The sequence below is a fragment of a genome, unplaced genomic scaffold, assembly GCF_019419815.1.
Source record: "Pyrus x bretschneideri cultivar Hongxiangsu unplaced genomic scaffold, Pyrus_bretschneideri_v1 Contig125, whole genome shotgun sequence".
Lineage (NCBI taxonomy): Eukaryota > Viridiplantae > Streptophyta > Magnoliopsida > Rosales > Rosaceae > Pyrus > Pyrus x bretschneideri.
This window is the reverse complement of record NW_025999419.1, coordinates 346,961-363,386: the sequence shown is the minus strand read 5'-3', so window position 1 is coordinate 363,386 and position 16,426 is coordinate 346,961. Positions and strand designations below refer to the sequence as shown.

The 16,426-nt window shown below is 37.3% G+C and overlaps 1 protein-coding gene across 3 annotated transcripts; it reads right to left on the bottom strand.

The window, feature by feature from the left end:
* Positions 1–935: 935 nt before the first annotated feature.
* On the bottom strand, positions 936–8,426 carry LOC103962489 (bZIP transcription factor 16). 3 transcript variants are annotated; one of them, XM_048578595.1, is made up of 14 exons: positions 8,117–8,426; positions 7,442–7,499; positions 6,993–7,164; positions 6,841–6,897; positions 6,678–6,752; positions 5,910–5,999; positions 5,747–5,806; positions 5,488–5,657; positions 5,005–5,059; positions 4,670–4,712; positions 4,313–4,593; positions 2,273–2,350; positions 2,055–2,180; positions 936–1,453 (listed from the first exon to the last, which is right to left on the bottom strand). In XM_048578595.1, the coding sequence occupies exons 3-14, from the start codon at positions 7,050–7,052 to the stop codon at positions 1,340–1,342; spliced, it is 1,209 nt and encodes a 402-aa protein (XP_048434552.1). In that variant the 5' UTR covers positions 7,053–7,164; positions 7,442–7,499; positions 8,117–8,426; the 3' UTR covers positions 936–1,339. The 3 variants fall into 3 exon arrangements, with proteins under 3 accessions (XP_048434552.1, XP_048434553.1, XP_048434551.1); XM_048578596.1 differs by lacking the exon at positions 7,442–7,499 and having other exon boundaries at positions 6,993–7,138; XM_048578594.1 differs by lacking the exon at positions 7,442–7,499 and having other exon boundaries at positions 8,117–8,424.
* Between the last annotated feature and the right edge of the window lie 8,000 nt (positions 8,427–16,426).

Here is a 16,426-nt window from a genome sequence, read left to right as displayed (position 1 = left end):
TGGCAGCAACAGGGACAATGGTTGTTAAGAGTGGTAACGGCAATGGTAGTTGGAAGGTAGCTGGAGTGATGGTGGCAAAGAGGGGCGGTCATAGCACTAGTGGAAATAATAGAGGTGGCAGTAGTGGTGGCAATGGTGGTGAGGGTAGTAAGAGTTTAACGTGCTGATTGTGATGATAATAGTAAGTTGGTGATGGCATACATGATTTTTTTTTCACTTAGAACTCTTAGCTTTCATCGATGTTCAAATCTAGAATCAAACTTTGCCACATTTGCGTTTCTTTTTCTAAGCACATTTTCTTTGATTTTTATTATCTTGGTTTGATTCGTCGGAATTTACCCAACCTAAGCCTTTTATCTCTTCTTTTAATCGCGTTGTACTTCCATCTTCCTCCACTGCGTAACTCGATCTGCTTTATTCGCCTAGAGTGCTTGATTTCATTAGTGCAATCATAGAGAGAACACTTGGAGGAGAAGACTAGAAAAGACGAGGGCCGATACCCAAGTTCAATGCCCTATCAGCGCTCAATTAATTAAAAATGTATAAACGCATAATTAAAAAGCTATTTAATAACCATTTCGTTTTCAATTTTTGCTATCGCTTTTGAAAACTGAAAACTGAAATCTTGTCTGCTCAATAAATTCAAACTGAAAAGTGAAAACTAAAAACCAAAACCAGAAGCTAAAAACTGAAAACAAAGTGGTAATCAAAATGTCTCCTCAATAAATAACCCTGCCTAAACCTAGAACCAACCTTGAAACTCATGTTGGATCGACTTAAACTTGGATCACCGCCACTGGCACAGGTACAACGCCCCCGTCAATGACGTGTAAATTTATCTTCACATGGCGTTGTATCATTTGCACGAAACATTGGGGCTATAATTTGAGCAAAATAGTAACGTCACATAACTTGGGTAACTATGGACTTCAACGTGCCTAATGCAACCAACATATAAATAGTAGACATAAGTAAACCAGTTTACAAATCAAGATTTCTGTTTAAGAGTACCATCCTATACTCAATCACTCTGCCAAGTTACGGATCCATTGTCCATATTTAATACATATTAACTATAAGTGTGAATGCGACTACCCTTACGAAACAAACAAGGGTATGACGTTAATTTCCCACTCGACATACCATCTTCGGGCGTCAACTCTTAAAGGTAAGCCCAAGCAGAGATAAATATGATATGCAAATATGAACGTATCCTAGAATATGAAAGGTTAAAACTTCGACAAAGGTCAAACTACACGCTATGCAAAATAAACTCACTGTTGCTAATTGGTTAGATTGTGCTCCTGCAGGAAGGCATCATAAAGCTGAGTTACTCATCCTAGTGGCCGCCGTGCTGTTCTGTTTGTGCATTCTGTTTGGTGTCATTGCTCAAATGTGGTTCACTTCTGGCAGACCGTATATCTTCGCAACCAGGAATTTCTCCAAGCCTCTCCTGTAGAAAGAAAGTAGCATATCCAGTTTAACATGGTACATCCCTAATCAAAATTACATTTCCATTAAAGTTCCCACGAAGACAAAGATGTCTGCAGTCTGGATCCACAAATTGTTATGGGAAACGAAAAACTAGGGTCTGGATCAAAGTGATAGTACACCACTTATCCCAAACCAATGAACCATGCAGTTAGGCTTATCTAATATACTATGTACGTTGCATTATAAGGAGTTAGAATGTGGCAAGACATTTTAAATATTACCCAAGAGTTTATGTGAAAACTGGAAAATCTGTATCGGATTGAATTGTTACTTGCTATACAGCCACTCAAATAGGGTAAATGCAAAACGTGAAGGATCTATCAAGATCACCAATGTTAGCTTACTATGTTTTGGATCAAAGCAATCCTATATCAAGGTTTGCTAGAACAGTTTCTAGTAAGTAATTTGGGATTTTTTTGATGCAAAACAAGTAATTCCAAGAAAATTTATAATGAAATTTTAACAGATCCTTCAAGGCAGGATGGGATCAATTAGCCGGTTATTGAATCTCTTTTTTCTTTATAAAAATAGGTACTAAACAAACCAAGTGCAAACATTACCTTTAGAGAAGCATTCTCTGAGAGAAGCTGCTCATACTCGCTCCTGATCCGGTTAACTTCTGATCTTAGAGTGTTATTTTCTTCTTTTAAGACGTCAGCACGCTGGGCCAGCTCATCACATTCCGCCTAATTTAAAATCATGCATATACATCAGATGAGTTCATATGGTACATACAGTGCCAAGTTGCAGGAGAAAATTAACAGATGCAAATAATCACCTGCTTGCGCAACCTAGATCGACGAGCGGATTCCCTATTTGACTGCTTTCTTCGCTGTCTTTTCATCTCTCTCTCATCCTGAGTCGGAAAAACTAGAGGTGAGGGTGCTTAAAGCAATACTTTGTGACACTCCACTAAGGACATTGATATTAAACACATATACCACAAAATTTAGCCACCAAAAGGAAATCATTCACTCAAAAACACGTACAAGTTCACAGGAAACCATTGGAAACGTTTACCATGCTAGTAATCAATCATAATATCAATGATACATCGTACATGACACTTTCAACTCAAGTATGTAATCCTCCTGCGCAACGAATTGGAGTCTAGATGCTCTATGGGATAGGAATTCTGTAGGTCAACAAAAATGACCAAGCTGCAAAATAAATGAGGAAGAAGAAGAACAAAAAGGTTGATATGGTGCGAATGATGTTGGTTCCACACATCCAACTTTCAAGGGCAATGTATGGCTACCTAAGGGTTTCTCGGTAATGTACTATAATGGGATTGATAATATTAGGACAGACCAGTTTTGTTAGACTTTTATGCTTAGGCATTTTTGTAGTTTATGTATCAGAAGTTTTTCGCTTCTTTTTTTTTTTTGTAATACTTCATACTAGCATGTGGTTGGATTTTAAAAGTAGTCCAGTTAGGAACCAATATTATTTCTTCTTTGGGTTTTAAATAGTTACTCTATTTCGCAAATTCTCGTTTCAGACATGTTTTTTTTCCAAGGATTCAATCAGATCCCTTTGGTGTTTGCAGCGTCCCAACTGTTCTCTGGACCTATATTTCCTATTTGTTACCTTGTGCCACAATGACTCCCTTTCCAGAGGAAATCAGAAAAAGCCATTTAATCAAGCAGCACCTTATTCTTGAACAAAAAATTTCCCACACCCATCCCTCCGCTGTACTCACCAATTCCCAATCCAACTTAAAAGTCATATTCAACAAACTCTGACACAACTGAACATCATAATCTAATATAGAAAATAACTAAAACAGTGTTCTTCAATTACTACTTCCCAGCCCAGAATAGGAACAAGTATTTGCAGCCCATTAATGAGCTTTCAATCCTTTAATTTAGTACTTACCAACCATAAACCTTAAAATTAGACCCTAGCATTCACCCCTCCAACTTTTGGCAACAACCCAAAACAAGGGTGATTCTACATCATGTATCTGTGGAGAAACTTATGAAGGACAGCAACCTTGCAACATGCAATTAACAAGTACAGTGCCTCTTGACAAAACCACATATGGGCATGCCCTTGTTCAGAGCATCCATCTCTATTTATCTCAAAGATGTATGAAGTAAGGATTTCCCTAAGAATATCACCTACATATGGAGTACGTGTGTTTTATCTGTAGGTATAGCCACAAAACAAGTATAGTATAATACTGAATCATAATCCAGGTAAAAGCAATCAGATTAAAGCAAGTAGTTGACAAAATAAACATGTGGACTCGCAATCACAACTAGTGGACTGCTAACCTTAACATGGTTCATGTTAACTTGTAATAATAGAGGTCACAGCAATGCAGATGACAAGAAAGCCGGTATGCAATTTCAAATAAGCATGGAAATCAGAATAAGTGAGGAGAAACAATTCATGCACATATCCTAGATGGTTATTGCTTTCTTCGGCACATATCCTAGATGGTTATTGCTTTCTTCAAAAGCGACAAAAAAATCGTTTTACCCATGAATTATAAACTCAATTGACTTACCTACACCATGTTTTCATGTTGTTCCTCCATCTACTGTATTACAACCACAGAATATAACTGTTTCAAAATTCTATTAAGCTAAATGCTAAGAAAGCATGCACAAATACCAATTTTCACATGGAATGCAAGTTGTGCAACTTAAAAATGTAACCATCACCTTGCATTCTCAAAGTTAATCTTCTTCCTCATTTTAATAAGATCTATAAACTATATCTTAATGCAAAATAGACTAACTAAGAGCAGGAGAAAAAACATGATAAGAAGAAAAGAAAATTGAATTTGAAACATGGGAACAAAGATTACTTGTAACCGAATCTGTGACTGAACACTATCCCGAGACCCAGCAGTAACTATTCCTGCTGATACTGGGGTAGTTGGAATCTTCCCATGCATTGCAGGCATGGCAGCAGAAGGTGGAGCACCCCAATAGTCCATCCCAATATTTAAGTTTGTTGCAGGACCAGGAACAGCACCAGGAGCACCAGCAGCTGTTATTGGCATGATGGCCATTGCTTGATTCAACATGGTATGCGGTGCTCCATTCTGAGAACCATGTGCTGAACTGCCATTCTGAGATACATCACCTGCAATAAGGCCATACAATCCTTAGTAAAATCTCTTAGTAAAGATTAACAGCCTCAGAAAATAATATAATCAAACCTTCCAAAGAATCTTGCCTGCCCCCTGACTTCAATTGGGAGTCCTACACAAGCAATGAAAATAGGATGGAAAACGGAAGCAGCTCGCAAAAATTAAATTTTACAAAAAAAAATGACAAGGAAGAAAAAAAATCCAAGAGCCATTCAATAGGGGTATAAACCATTCAAGAAGAAATATAAAGATTCCTCGAACAGACCAAACTTCCGTTACAAGCAATGCAACATTGACACCAAGCCTCCTACTTACAATAGGCTCGATATAAACAACCTGGGGGTCAGTTTATCTGGCCCAAATAAAATAAACCAAATAATCAACTTCAACAGCATGGAACTTACACTCTGAGAATTTGCATCACTTCCTTCACTTGTACCATCACTAGCACTCTCAGCACTGCATTTCCAAAGTATATTTCAAGCACTACCAAAATTAACATGTGAAAACATGATCCAACAATAAGAGATCCAAGAGAAAACAGCATATGAGTCCTACACATCTCTAACCTAGATTTGATTTCATAATAAGGATCCAATCAGTACTACACATTATAAGCTACGTGAGCATCTATGCAAACATGATTTCCTAGCACAAAATTATGATCAACAAGTTAATGAGCTTCATGATCACTTTCATATGACTTTTATTGGCTGAAAGATCAATGATTGGAACAGAAAAGATACACAAAGCTTATCATATAGATGGCTTTGATCTCCCTATCTTTTTCCCTTTCGATCCAGTGTTTTAAATCCAAATATTTCAGTAAGGGGGCAGCTGGAATCCCTGATACAAAAGGCTAAAAGGCACTAAACATGATCAGTTACCTTTTGGAATAAACTCCATTAGCAGAGGCTCCTGATGTTTTGCCAAGCTCGTTATTCTTCCCTGTAATCATATTCAAACTGCCCAAGCTTCCCTTTGATCGTTTTATTGGTAATTTTTCCTTTACCTCAGATGGCTTACCATCTGCTTCCATGCTTCCAGGTGTGTTACCCTAAATCAAATTTTATAAATTATATCTGATCTGCTCAAATGGAAAATACCTTATCTTAAACAACAAATGGTATAGCGATAGAAACTTACAGAAGCCTCTACAATGCCATTTGGAGTAGGCATAGCAAACGGGCTAAAAGGATAGGATCCCTGTTTAAAATTAAAGCAAGGCATAAAAAGTTAGTGCCATCCAGAAAATGAGGCTAGAGAGAAATGTGGTACTTCAGCTGAAGCAAAACAGACAAAAACTTACAGGAGGCATAGACGGGTGAGCATATAACCCGCCATGGGGATACATTGCAACATATGGGTGTGGAGGGGTACCATATGGTGGCATAATATGCTGAAAATTAGACATTGTTAATAGAAGTATACCAGGTACCAGCCCGTTTGCAAGTTTGAAGCATCAAAAGAATAAATCTAGTCGCATTTTCATCAGTATTTTCAATAACATACCCACTGCCTTTTGTAACCTCAGAGAAAACAAAAATCAAAATAGTAGACTGTTTGGAAATAGGAGAAAAAAAAAGCAAGTCACTTCATTTTTTTGTGTTTGTTGTTTTTGCTTTAGAAAGAGAAAAGTAATTTACTTCATCAAACTAAAGAAAAATCCTTTCTAAGTTTAATTCTACAGGAATCCATGGTTAAAAAGACAATCATTACAGAGAAAAAGACTCCTACGTCTGTATCCCATTCTTGCTAACATGCTCAGTATCCCAGAAACTTGCAAAAAAGCTTAAAGGCAAGATCTTTTAGATGAACCAATGCTGTCTCTCAGTTTATTAACACTTTCCAAATGATTTGTAAAGAAAGAATACATGTTTAGTTAAGTTCCCACTATACAGCCTACAGCTCACAACTCTTAGATGTCCAAAAGCACCGAGTCAAAAATAGCATAAAAGTCAAATGTTTTACAAAGTACCTTCCAAATGTTGAATAATCAGGATTTATTTCGTTGGTCATGAATCAAGAATCAAGATTAAACAAAAATAATAAAGAAGTCTCACAGGCACCAATATACCTGAACCCCCCACATATACGGGTGAGCTTGAGGACTTGAGGCCATGAATCCATGTGGAGGTATTGGAGAATATGCCTGTTGAACAAACAACTACCCACAATAAATTCCAAACATATCTTAAACTAAACAAAAATGCCAAAACCGAGGCTTTTCACTTTGTAACCTGAAATCCCGACCAGTCAGGATTAACAGTGCCAGTACTAGTAGTCGCAGGCTGCTCCTGAAAAGTTCCAAAAAACATTAATGCTCTTTTCTAACTACCAATATGAGAGGCCCTCATCATAACAGAGACAAAAAAAGGACACACAAATGTACCTGCGAAGTAGCAGGTGTTGTCTTCGTCTCCTTCTCTTTCTCTTTAGCAGGTTTGTCCATCTCTCTGCTACCTATTACTCTATATCAACAGTCTTAAGTTCTTCAAACCATTGTACAATCACTACAAGAAAATCACCTAGAGGACACTGTTGGCAACAGCGGCCATTAATGCCTTAGGCCACAGATGTACAGTGCCCAAATGTCAGATAAGGTCATCACATGAAATAAAGCAAGAAATTTCAATCTATTTATCAATCTCATGATGAACATTCAGACTTTTCTTTACATTCAGTTAAAAACATCCAAAATAAGATCTCTAATCATTGAAGCTGAAAGAGGGAAGCTCCAAAGTATACACAATCTATATCATATTCGATGGGGTTTCACCCCTTTCCTGATATTTGGTTGAAAACCAAAGCATCAACATACAACAAAGACTTGCTCATTACCCATTAATCAGCCGATAATTATATCCGGATTACCATGTACCTCTATTCATTCAGGCAACTACAAAGAAATACACAAGGCAGTTAAAGTATGGACTTTTCTTTTCAAGCTAAGCCAGTTTCTAACATCGAATCATGAGTGTATAACAGAGAAACCAAAAACAGATAGCAGGAGTACCAAAATGCCTTTTGTCAGTAGTGGGCATACCAAATTCAAATAAATATAACAGGTAGATCTACTATCAATTTGTCTTACCAAGTCAGTTCTGAACCCAAGCATGAAAGCCGGATATGCTTGTCATACGAAAATAACACGAAAAAGAAAAAAATTGTGTGCCGCGTAACACGATTATAGATATAATAGACATTTACTAAGAGGACTGCACCTACTTTCATATCATTGACATATCAATTACCATTTTTTCATTGTCAAAACCAATCCTTTCCACGTTGGGGCCAAAATGTAAAAAATTGCAGCAAATCCTACACCAATGGACCCAAAACAAGAATCCAAAAATTTTAACAAAAACACAAACCCTAAGATCAATTGAGGAGCAGGGAAATTGATTAATTAGAACCTCATTAATCCCAACCCTAAATTTGAAATTCCATAACCTGAATCCTAATCAACTAAACAGACAGAGCAAAAAATTCAGAAAAATCAGTTTCGATACTTACTCATCACCGTGAGGTGGAAGCAGAGGGAGAGATAGTTGAAGCAATCAGGTGGCGGCAATGGAGCGGAGCTGAAGAAATAATAAGAAGAAATGGAGGTGGAGAAATTGGAATGGAAAAAACAAGAGAGTGGCTGACGGTGGCTGACGGTGGCGGGGCGATGATGGAGGGAGGGAGCTTCTCTTCTCTTCTGTGTTGTTCACTTGTTAAGGCGTCTTCCTCGATTTGAGACTGAAATATTGTTTTTTTTTTTTTGGGGTTCTTCCTCGTTCCTTATTTTTATTTTGCATTTATTTATTTTTTTTCCTGTACAATAATTTTTTAAGGGAATTTCTGTTTCATAACACTTGCCGAGAGTTATTGTAGCTCTTTTGTATGTTATTTAAAAAAAAAAACACTGAAATTACATGCGTTTAAAAGATTAAAATGAAAATAGATACGTAGGCAGTTATTCATTTTGTATGTGAACTAGTTTTGAGTTATTCAGAGTTAGGCACACCTATAATTCGGGCTTAGCCTTACAATGGACTAACAATAATATGATTTGAATTCGCTTATAACAAGAATCAAATCTAAGATCTTTCACTTACAAAAAAAAATATCGTTAAATTATAGTATTAGATGGCAACAAACATGTTTATTAAAACTTAAAATAAAATTTAAAATTTGAATTTAATGCTACTTAGGATAAAAGATGTCCATACATTTTAATTTATTTACAAAACCATGCCAGTAACTTTTGTAGACATTTGGGCCTGATGGCTTGATATCCAGTAAGGAATTAGTAATGAAATTGACCGAAAGATGTGTAGCGGTTCACTCATAATTGAGTTACGTCCACTGTAATAACATTGAAAATTGTTCGGTGTCTTTGTAGGAGTGTTTCGGGATTGACAGTAGCTCTCTTGTATTTCCGGATTATATGATGAACTCTCCCCTTCAAGTTTCCCTTTTCCCCTTATATATAGGTTAGCAAGTACGAATGCCCTTCCATTAGGTCACGACGTCATCATCTGCCTCTACTTTAGATCTGGAGCCCTTCATTTGTTTGTTGCCATTCTCTCTTCTCAACATTTGGACATACTGGACTAGTTTCTTCTATCACATGTCAGGGGGTAGTCGTTGGTAGTGATTTAAGGTCTCGTTTGACAGTTCGTATAAAGAATCAGATATGATAAGTAATACAAACTCGGATATTTGGTGTAGATATGTACTAAATAATACCCGTATTAACACTGGCCCACATCTTTTATACGGTGTATGCCCGCTTATTTATTCTTCCAGAAATTTATGTATTATTAGTCGGGTCTGTGTCCATGTCGTTCTCTCGGTCTCGCTCTCTCGCATCGTTCTGCAAATTCACTCCAGTTGCCATCGTCAATCCCCATGTTCTTCCTCCTCCTTCTCCTTCTCCCTCTCTCCTCACACCCACTCACCAAATCGCTCAGTCGCCAAGCCACAAGCTTCTTCTGAAGCAATGGCTGAAAGAAGAACAGCTAATTCTCAACTGGGTCTCTGTCAAAGAATCCAAATCGACTCGATTCGAAAGGAATTCGCGATGCTCTTCATCTTCTTCTTCCTCTTGCACTCCACGGCCGTCGCCCTTCTCTTCAGTTCCTCGTCGCAGGACCTGCACGGGTTCGCGTGCCGCCGATGTTGGATCCTGTCGCTCTGCTTCTCGTTGGGTATTATTTGGGCGATTAAGTATAAAACCAACACGGAGGGGCTCCTAGAGAAGTTGTTGGAGAAAGAACGAGGATAAGAATCTTCTGGGAAAGTGAATCGAGGAGCTGAAGAAGAAGAAGAAGAAAGGGTTGGAGTTCAATTTGTTAAAGGAGGTCGACGCGCAGGAGCAAATTCGTGCAGAATGTTTTGTTGTGCGATTTGTAATTTGGGAATTTACATTAGCCTAGTAATTTGACTGCTTAAAATCCCAAATAAAAGTATCTTTTTGGTGCGGAGCAAAGGCATTCTCTGCAACTCTTACCGTGAAATACAAAGAGGGTGGTTTTTGTTAACCATTTGATGTCATAATATTTCTTATCCGATTTCGTGACAAAGATATTATAAATAATACGGTCATTAATTCGATATTAAACTAAACATCCGATTAATTTAGTCAATACTATTCAATGATAGATTATTCTATTCGACTGAAATAGTCAGTACAATCCAAGATGTCAAACAAAACCTTAAATGGTGGCTGATCTCGGTCTCGGTTTGTTGCTGCTACTCAGCAGCATGTGTTGAATGTGATGTCGAGCGTAAGTTTTTCCTACAATCCTATCATGGATGTGCACTTAGGTTTTCATTTGTTTTGGGTCAATATGTTGGATATAGGCTTTTGTTACGTTTTATAATAGGCCACTAAAAAAGGGCCATGTGTTAATAATCAGTACAAATGTCATTATAATATCTATTTGCTTTCACTTCCGCCTCACTGTAAGATTTTGAGAATTCACGTAAGATGGAAATGACAAGTATGTAGTTGATGCCTGCCATCACCTGAGTGTTGCCCTGGACAACTGGGCTAGGATCAATAGCGTGGTACCGATATTTTCCTATTCCAACTTATTTATTTATTTTCTTCTTTTTTGTTTTTTTTTCCTTTGAGTTTTGTCTTCATACGTTACTTTATTTTAGTAACAACTAGTAAATTCAATTATCTTTAAATTTAGGTTTTAAATCGTTATTTTCAAGTGTTTAAATATGAATTATAATAGATTTTTCACGGAAAAATAAATTTTGAAGAACATAAATATGATAGTTTGTTGTTATGGTAAGAGAGATAAAAAAATTGAAAAGGGTGATTGGTATGAAGCCAGCGATTGATTTAGGTCCCCTCGCTACCCCACTACTAACTTTTATAGAGTTATCGCTACCTTGCTAGTGACACCTTTCATAGACAATCGGTATCAAATTTCTAATTGCATCATTTTCATTTTAGCTATTTATTTTCTGCTTTTTTCTTTTCCCATTGCATTTTTTTTCCTTCTTACGTTACTTTATTTAGATTCAAATATCAGTAGAATTAGATTTCTATCCTTGTTTTCAAGTATTTTCACATGGATTATAAGAAAATTTTCACTGAAATACATTTTGTAGAACATGAAGATTATAGTTTGGTGTTATAGTAAGGGAAAAAAGAAAATATTAACAAACAAAAAACACATAAAATAAATAATATTGATGGTTTAGAGTTTAGGAGTGTGTGAATAGTAGCAGGCCGTAAAAATAACACCCTGAGTTCGGTGCAATTTAACGCTCGGCACACTTGAATTTTTTTTTCCCTTGTTGCGGTGTAGCAGATTGATTTTTTTAATAAGGGGTTACAATGTTAAAATTGACGACTTTAGATGCACCCAAGAAATATAGAAAAAAAATTATTATGTTAATGAACCATTAGATTTTTTTTGGAAAATATTACAACCCATTAATGTTAAATGTGACGACTTTAGATGCACCCATAACAAAATCCAAATTAATTGAAGAATGATTACAACCCATTATTATTAATAATAAATTATTATTATTATTATTATTATTATTATTATTTAGAAAATATTACAACCCATTAACAAAAAAAATCCAACAATTAATCAAACGTTAGTTGATGAATTTCAGCAAACTTGGAATTATGGCTTTTGCTCTAATGGGGCGCGTCCGTGTGGATAGGTGTAAGGGAGAGTGGCGGAAGGTTGTAATGAGGAACAACAAATTTGGGTTGAGCATAGACAGTGCATAGGAGAGAAAGAAGAGTTGTTGATTTGTTGTTGTTGTTGTTATTATTACTACTACTACTACTACTGTTGTTACTGTTATTATTACTATTTATTGTTATTATTATCATTATTATCATCATTATTATCATTATTATTATTATTATTTTGTTGTTGTTTTATTTTTTGAAAAGAAGCATTGTATTAATTAAATAAACTCATGCAGAGTTAACATATGTCTTGTAGTTGTAGGAGGAGCTCCTCAATGAGAATAGGAGGCTCCTTAATCCAAACGAGATTATTGCTACTAGACAAAACAAACTTAGTAAGATGGTGGGCAACCCCATTACATAAATGAGAGACGTGAATAAATCTCGCCATAGAAAAGGTGGAAGCCAGCTGCAAAACATCCTCCGCGATCATACTTATAGCCGATGAGTCTATATAGGTCCTATTAAGAACTGCAATAACCTTCAGAGAAGTACTTCAGAGAATTACTTTCGACCACGACAATAAATCAAACGCTAGTTGAAGAATTTCAGCGAACCTGGAATGATGGCTTTTGCTCTGATAGGGCGCGTCTGTGTGGATAGCTGTAAGGGAGAGTGGCAGAAGGTTGTAATGAGGAACAATGAATTTGGGTTGAGCAGAGATAGTGCATAAGAGAGAAAGAAGAGGCTTTTATGGTTTTGGGAATTTAAAAGATACAAAGAAAGAGGGTACGTAGGCAGTCTAACACAGAAGTTAGATGCACCCAAGAAATATAGAAAAAAGTTACTACGTTATTGAACTGTTAAGTTGTTTTTTGTCATGACTCGTAAGCAAGGCATGACAGTTGAACAAGGACATGGTGATGTCGCCTGTCAATCGTGGATGTATCTCAAGATCGGGGCATGACAAACAAAGACAATGAAATGCCATACCTTGTTTCAAAAACCACAATATACACCAAATACCTTATAATAATGTGTACAATGGGTCAGGCTAACACAAACACAACTTGTATACGGCCAAATAAACCATTACAGTTACTTCATACATTCGTAACAAATTAATTTAAACAAGATCTTTTAATAGAAGGAATTGAGGAAAATATGGATGGTAATAGGGTGAGGCGAGGTCAAGCGGTGCCACTGTAACAACCCATCCCTAATTTTACAATTTTATTCATTTTAAATGAGTGAATTGACAAAAATGAGGTAAAGTTGTTAACTTTCGTTGACTGTTAGTTCGTGACGCGAACGAGCTATTATTTTACCATATTCTCGAAGTATTCGACGATACGAACGCGTAGATGCAAGTGGAATCGAATTCAGAATTATGACGAAGATTTTACGGAACTACGAATGCAAAAAATACTTTTGTAAAAATTACTAATTTATATTTTATATTTTTATATTATTATTTTAATATTTTTCAATTTGATCTTTTAAATATTTTAATAATTTATTTTTGGCCCGTGGGGCCCACACATCTCAAACTCTCTACTCTCTCCATGTCGCGTGTCCCTCTTCCCTCACTCTCCCGGGCCACTCTTTCTCGTCCCTCTAAACTCTCTAAGCTCTCTTTCTCTCTTTAAAACCCTCTTAGTTATCTCTCTCTAGAACTCTGGACTTTCTCTCCTTCTCGGCAAAATTGGGACCCCCACACCTCTTGCCACTATGGCGAACCCGACCGCACCACCATCTTCACTCCATCGATCGAAGTTAGATCCACGAATCCGACCATACCTCTTGCTCTTTGCACATTGGTACCCTCATTGTTTCAAATTTTGCTCCAGCGAGTTCTCATCGTCTTTGATGAGGTAAGTTCAAAAAACACTCCAAACCTTCATAGATTATGGTTAGGACTACAATTAGGTTGTTTTTGAGACAGTTTGGTGATGTTTGGACACAAAAAAACCACAGGAAAGTATTTCCCCAAATTCTGATAAACCATCCAACACTTTGCAGGCCATTGTATGTGACAAACATAGCTCTATTCTTCACGTAATTATAGTACTAGAGCGTAAATCATTATTACACCCAGTCATGTTCATGTTAGAATACCTCTGCATAAACTCGTGTGTCAGCATATGTTAATGAGCACTCGATATGATATATGTGTCATGCAAGATTATGGGATTATCAGACATTATGTTTTATTTATGAGATATTGTGACGTATTGCATTTTTGAGGTATTGCTAGCTATGGTAGTATTTTCATACTACACACAATATATTATTTTTGGAAACTATACTTATTTTACGGCGAGCGATTATTATATTTTCAAAAAAGGTTTTACAAAGCTTTCTTTTTAGGCCCACACACCCTTATTTTTCGCCCCTCTAGGTTCTAGTGGCAACGTTCGTGTTGACAATGATTTCTGGCAAACGCTGATATCGGAGACTACTTCCGATGGTATAATTCTTATTCTAATTTTACTTTACTTATGCTCTGACATCACGTGTGAAATGGGTTCGTTCCTGCTCACAAGAGCACTCTTACATTTAGGCACTTTTAGGTTTAAATTTATTCACATTTTCACCCTCACTACATTTTATGGCTTCGTCACCTTTCAGGTGTCAGCCAACACAGCTCGATTCGAAGTCCAGGTGGACATTCCGGGTCGGAAGAGCACTCTTACATTTAGGCACTTTTAGGTTTAAATTTATTCACATTTTCACCCTCACTACATTTTATGGCTTCGTCACCTTTCAGGTGTCAGCCAACAAAGCTCGATTTAAAGTCCAGGTGGACATTCTGGGTCGGGGTGTGTCAGCCACCATCCCTACCTCTGTTGATGATTTTTCCCCCATAACCACACTTATAACCATTCTTTGTAAACAACGATTTCCCATTTCTGCCTCCAAACTTGCATCCACCAACCCGCCTATCATGAAAAATTTATCTCTAAATTTTAATTATGCAACACAAATTAATCAATAATCAACTAGCGTAAATTTGTAAACCCAAAAAGCTAATAACAAAGTAACTTTAAAAAAAATTCCATACAATTGCAATAACAAGAAATATATGAGACATTGCACGACCAATAAAGAGAACTTACAAACATAATTGATAAGAATTGTATTAATAATTTAATATACGTTTATAATCGAGCAGGCATCAAGTCAGGGGATGGCAATTACCATCATTGCTCTATATCTGACTCGGGTTTTTAAAATAATCCCCAAATCAGCCCTATAATTGTTTATTGTCCTCTATAAGAGTAGTTCCACCGTGGTGGAGACCCCCTAGGGCTATCTATTGTGCTATCCATTTAGTGAACAGTAACTGCCCTTAATAAACAGTAATCGCCTTTTGCATCTCCATCTCTAAACTAAATAGCCCTAGCAATTGGTAATAAAATATTACTATTTTTTATTTATAAAATAATACAAAATAATTTTATGTCGTTGGTAAGAGTACACACTAATTCCGCACCTATCCATAACCACCTACTCGGAGTCTCCACTGATTATGGCCAATATTCTGTTGCCGGCGCCATTTTTAATTCCAATCTCCGTTTACCTCTCTGTCCTCCATTCTCTTTCCTCGTCCTCCTTTTCGGTCTCTCCTGTTTGTTTCTCCATCTCCCACCAGATCCACCACTCCCTCATATTATCCCCCTCCCCCATTTCTGTCTCCTCAATCACCCACCCAAACCTCTCATCTCTCTCTCTAAAAACCACAACTTTTTTCTTCCTCTCTCTCTAGAAACCACAACCTCCAAATTTCTTCATTTCCATCCATCTATATCTCTGAAAAAACAGAAAATAAAAGAGAAGATGACAGAGATCCATATCTCGATTGTTCAAAATTTGAATGAAAAAAATGGCGCAGAGAGCGGAGAAGGAAGAGACGGAGTTCAAGGTCCCTAAAACGCTAACGCACTGCGTCAACAAATGCGGCGTCACCGGCAATCCCTCCAACAACAACATGTGCCAGAAGGCTTTAACGTTGCATCAACCGCCGCCATCGCCACTTCGTCGTCGTCGTCAACGGCGATTGTTTGAGACAAAATAGAGGAGGATGAAGAAACAAACAGAGACAAAGAAAGAGGAGATGGAAGGATGCCAACGTCGGTGAGAAGATCGGAAGTGGTGGCGTCAAGGCCGGTGGGTGCCTTAATAATGTGGCTCACGTCACCCTGACGTCAGCCCACATCAGACAGCCTTCTGGCGCTCGGGCCGGCACAAATCCATGGGCCTCTCCCTCTGGCCTACTCGGGCTCGCTCGCCAGCACACGTTGGGCTTCATCACTCGGGCATTCAAGCCCTGTTCCTCAACCTGTCCCTCAGGCTGGAGCTCCCGCTGGAGCTGCTTTAAGCGCCTTACTAGGGTCGGGTATTCGCAGATACCCAAACCCATGGAGTTTTTTTTGCCATCCTTAGAGGGAAAATTTACTAAAAGTATGGCTTCAAAACCATCAATGCACCATTAGCACAAATCAAATTTTATTTTCCCGAAATTCAAAGGGACGAATTACGTTTGGCTAATTACTTGGTAGTGCACTCGGGTAGGCTAACCATAAGAGCTAGATCAAGCCATAGAACATAAAAAATACTTTTTTTTTTTTTTTTTTCACGATTGGTATTTCGAAATGATTAGA

Coding starts and splice junctions, on each gene's coding strand:
- LOC103962489 (XM_048578595.1), bottom strand. CDS start 7,052: ATGGACAAACCTGCTAAAGAGAAAGAGAAGGAGACGAAGACAACACCT. Junction 6,898..6,992: donor CAACACCTGCTACTTCGCAG/GTACATTTGTGT, acceptor GGAACTTTTCAG/GAGCAGCCTGCGACTACTAG. Junction 4,713..5,004: donor GTGATGCAAATTCTCAGAGT/GTAAGTTCCATG, acceptor TTGCTTGTGTAG/GACTCCCAATTGAAGTCAGG.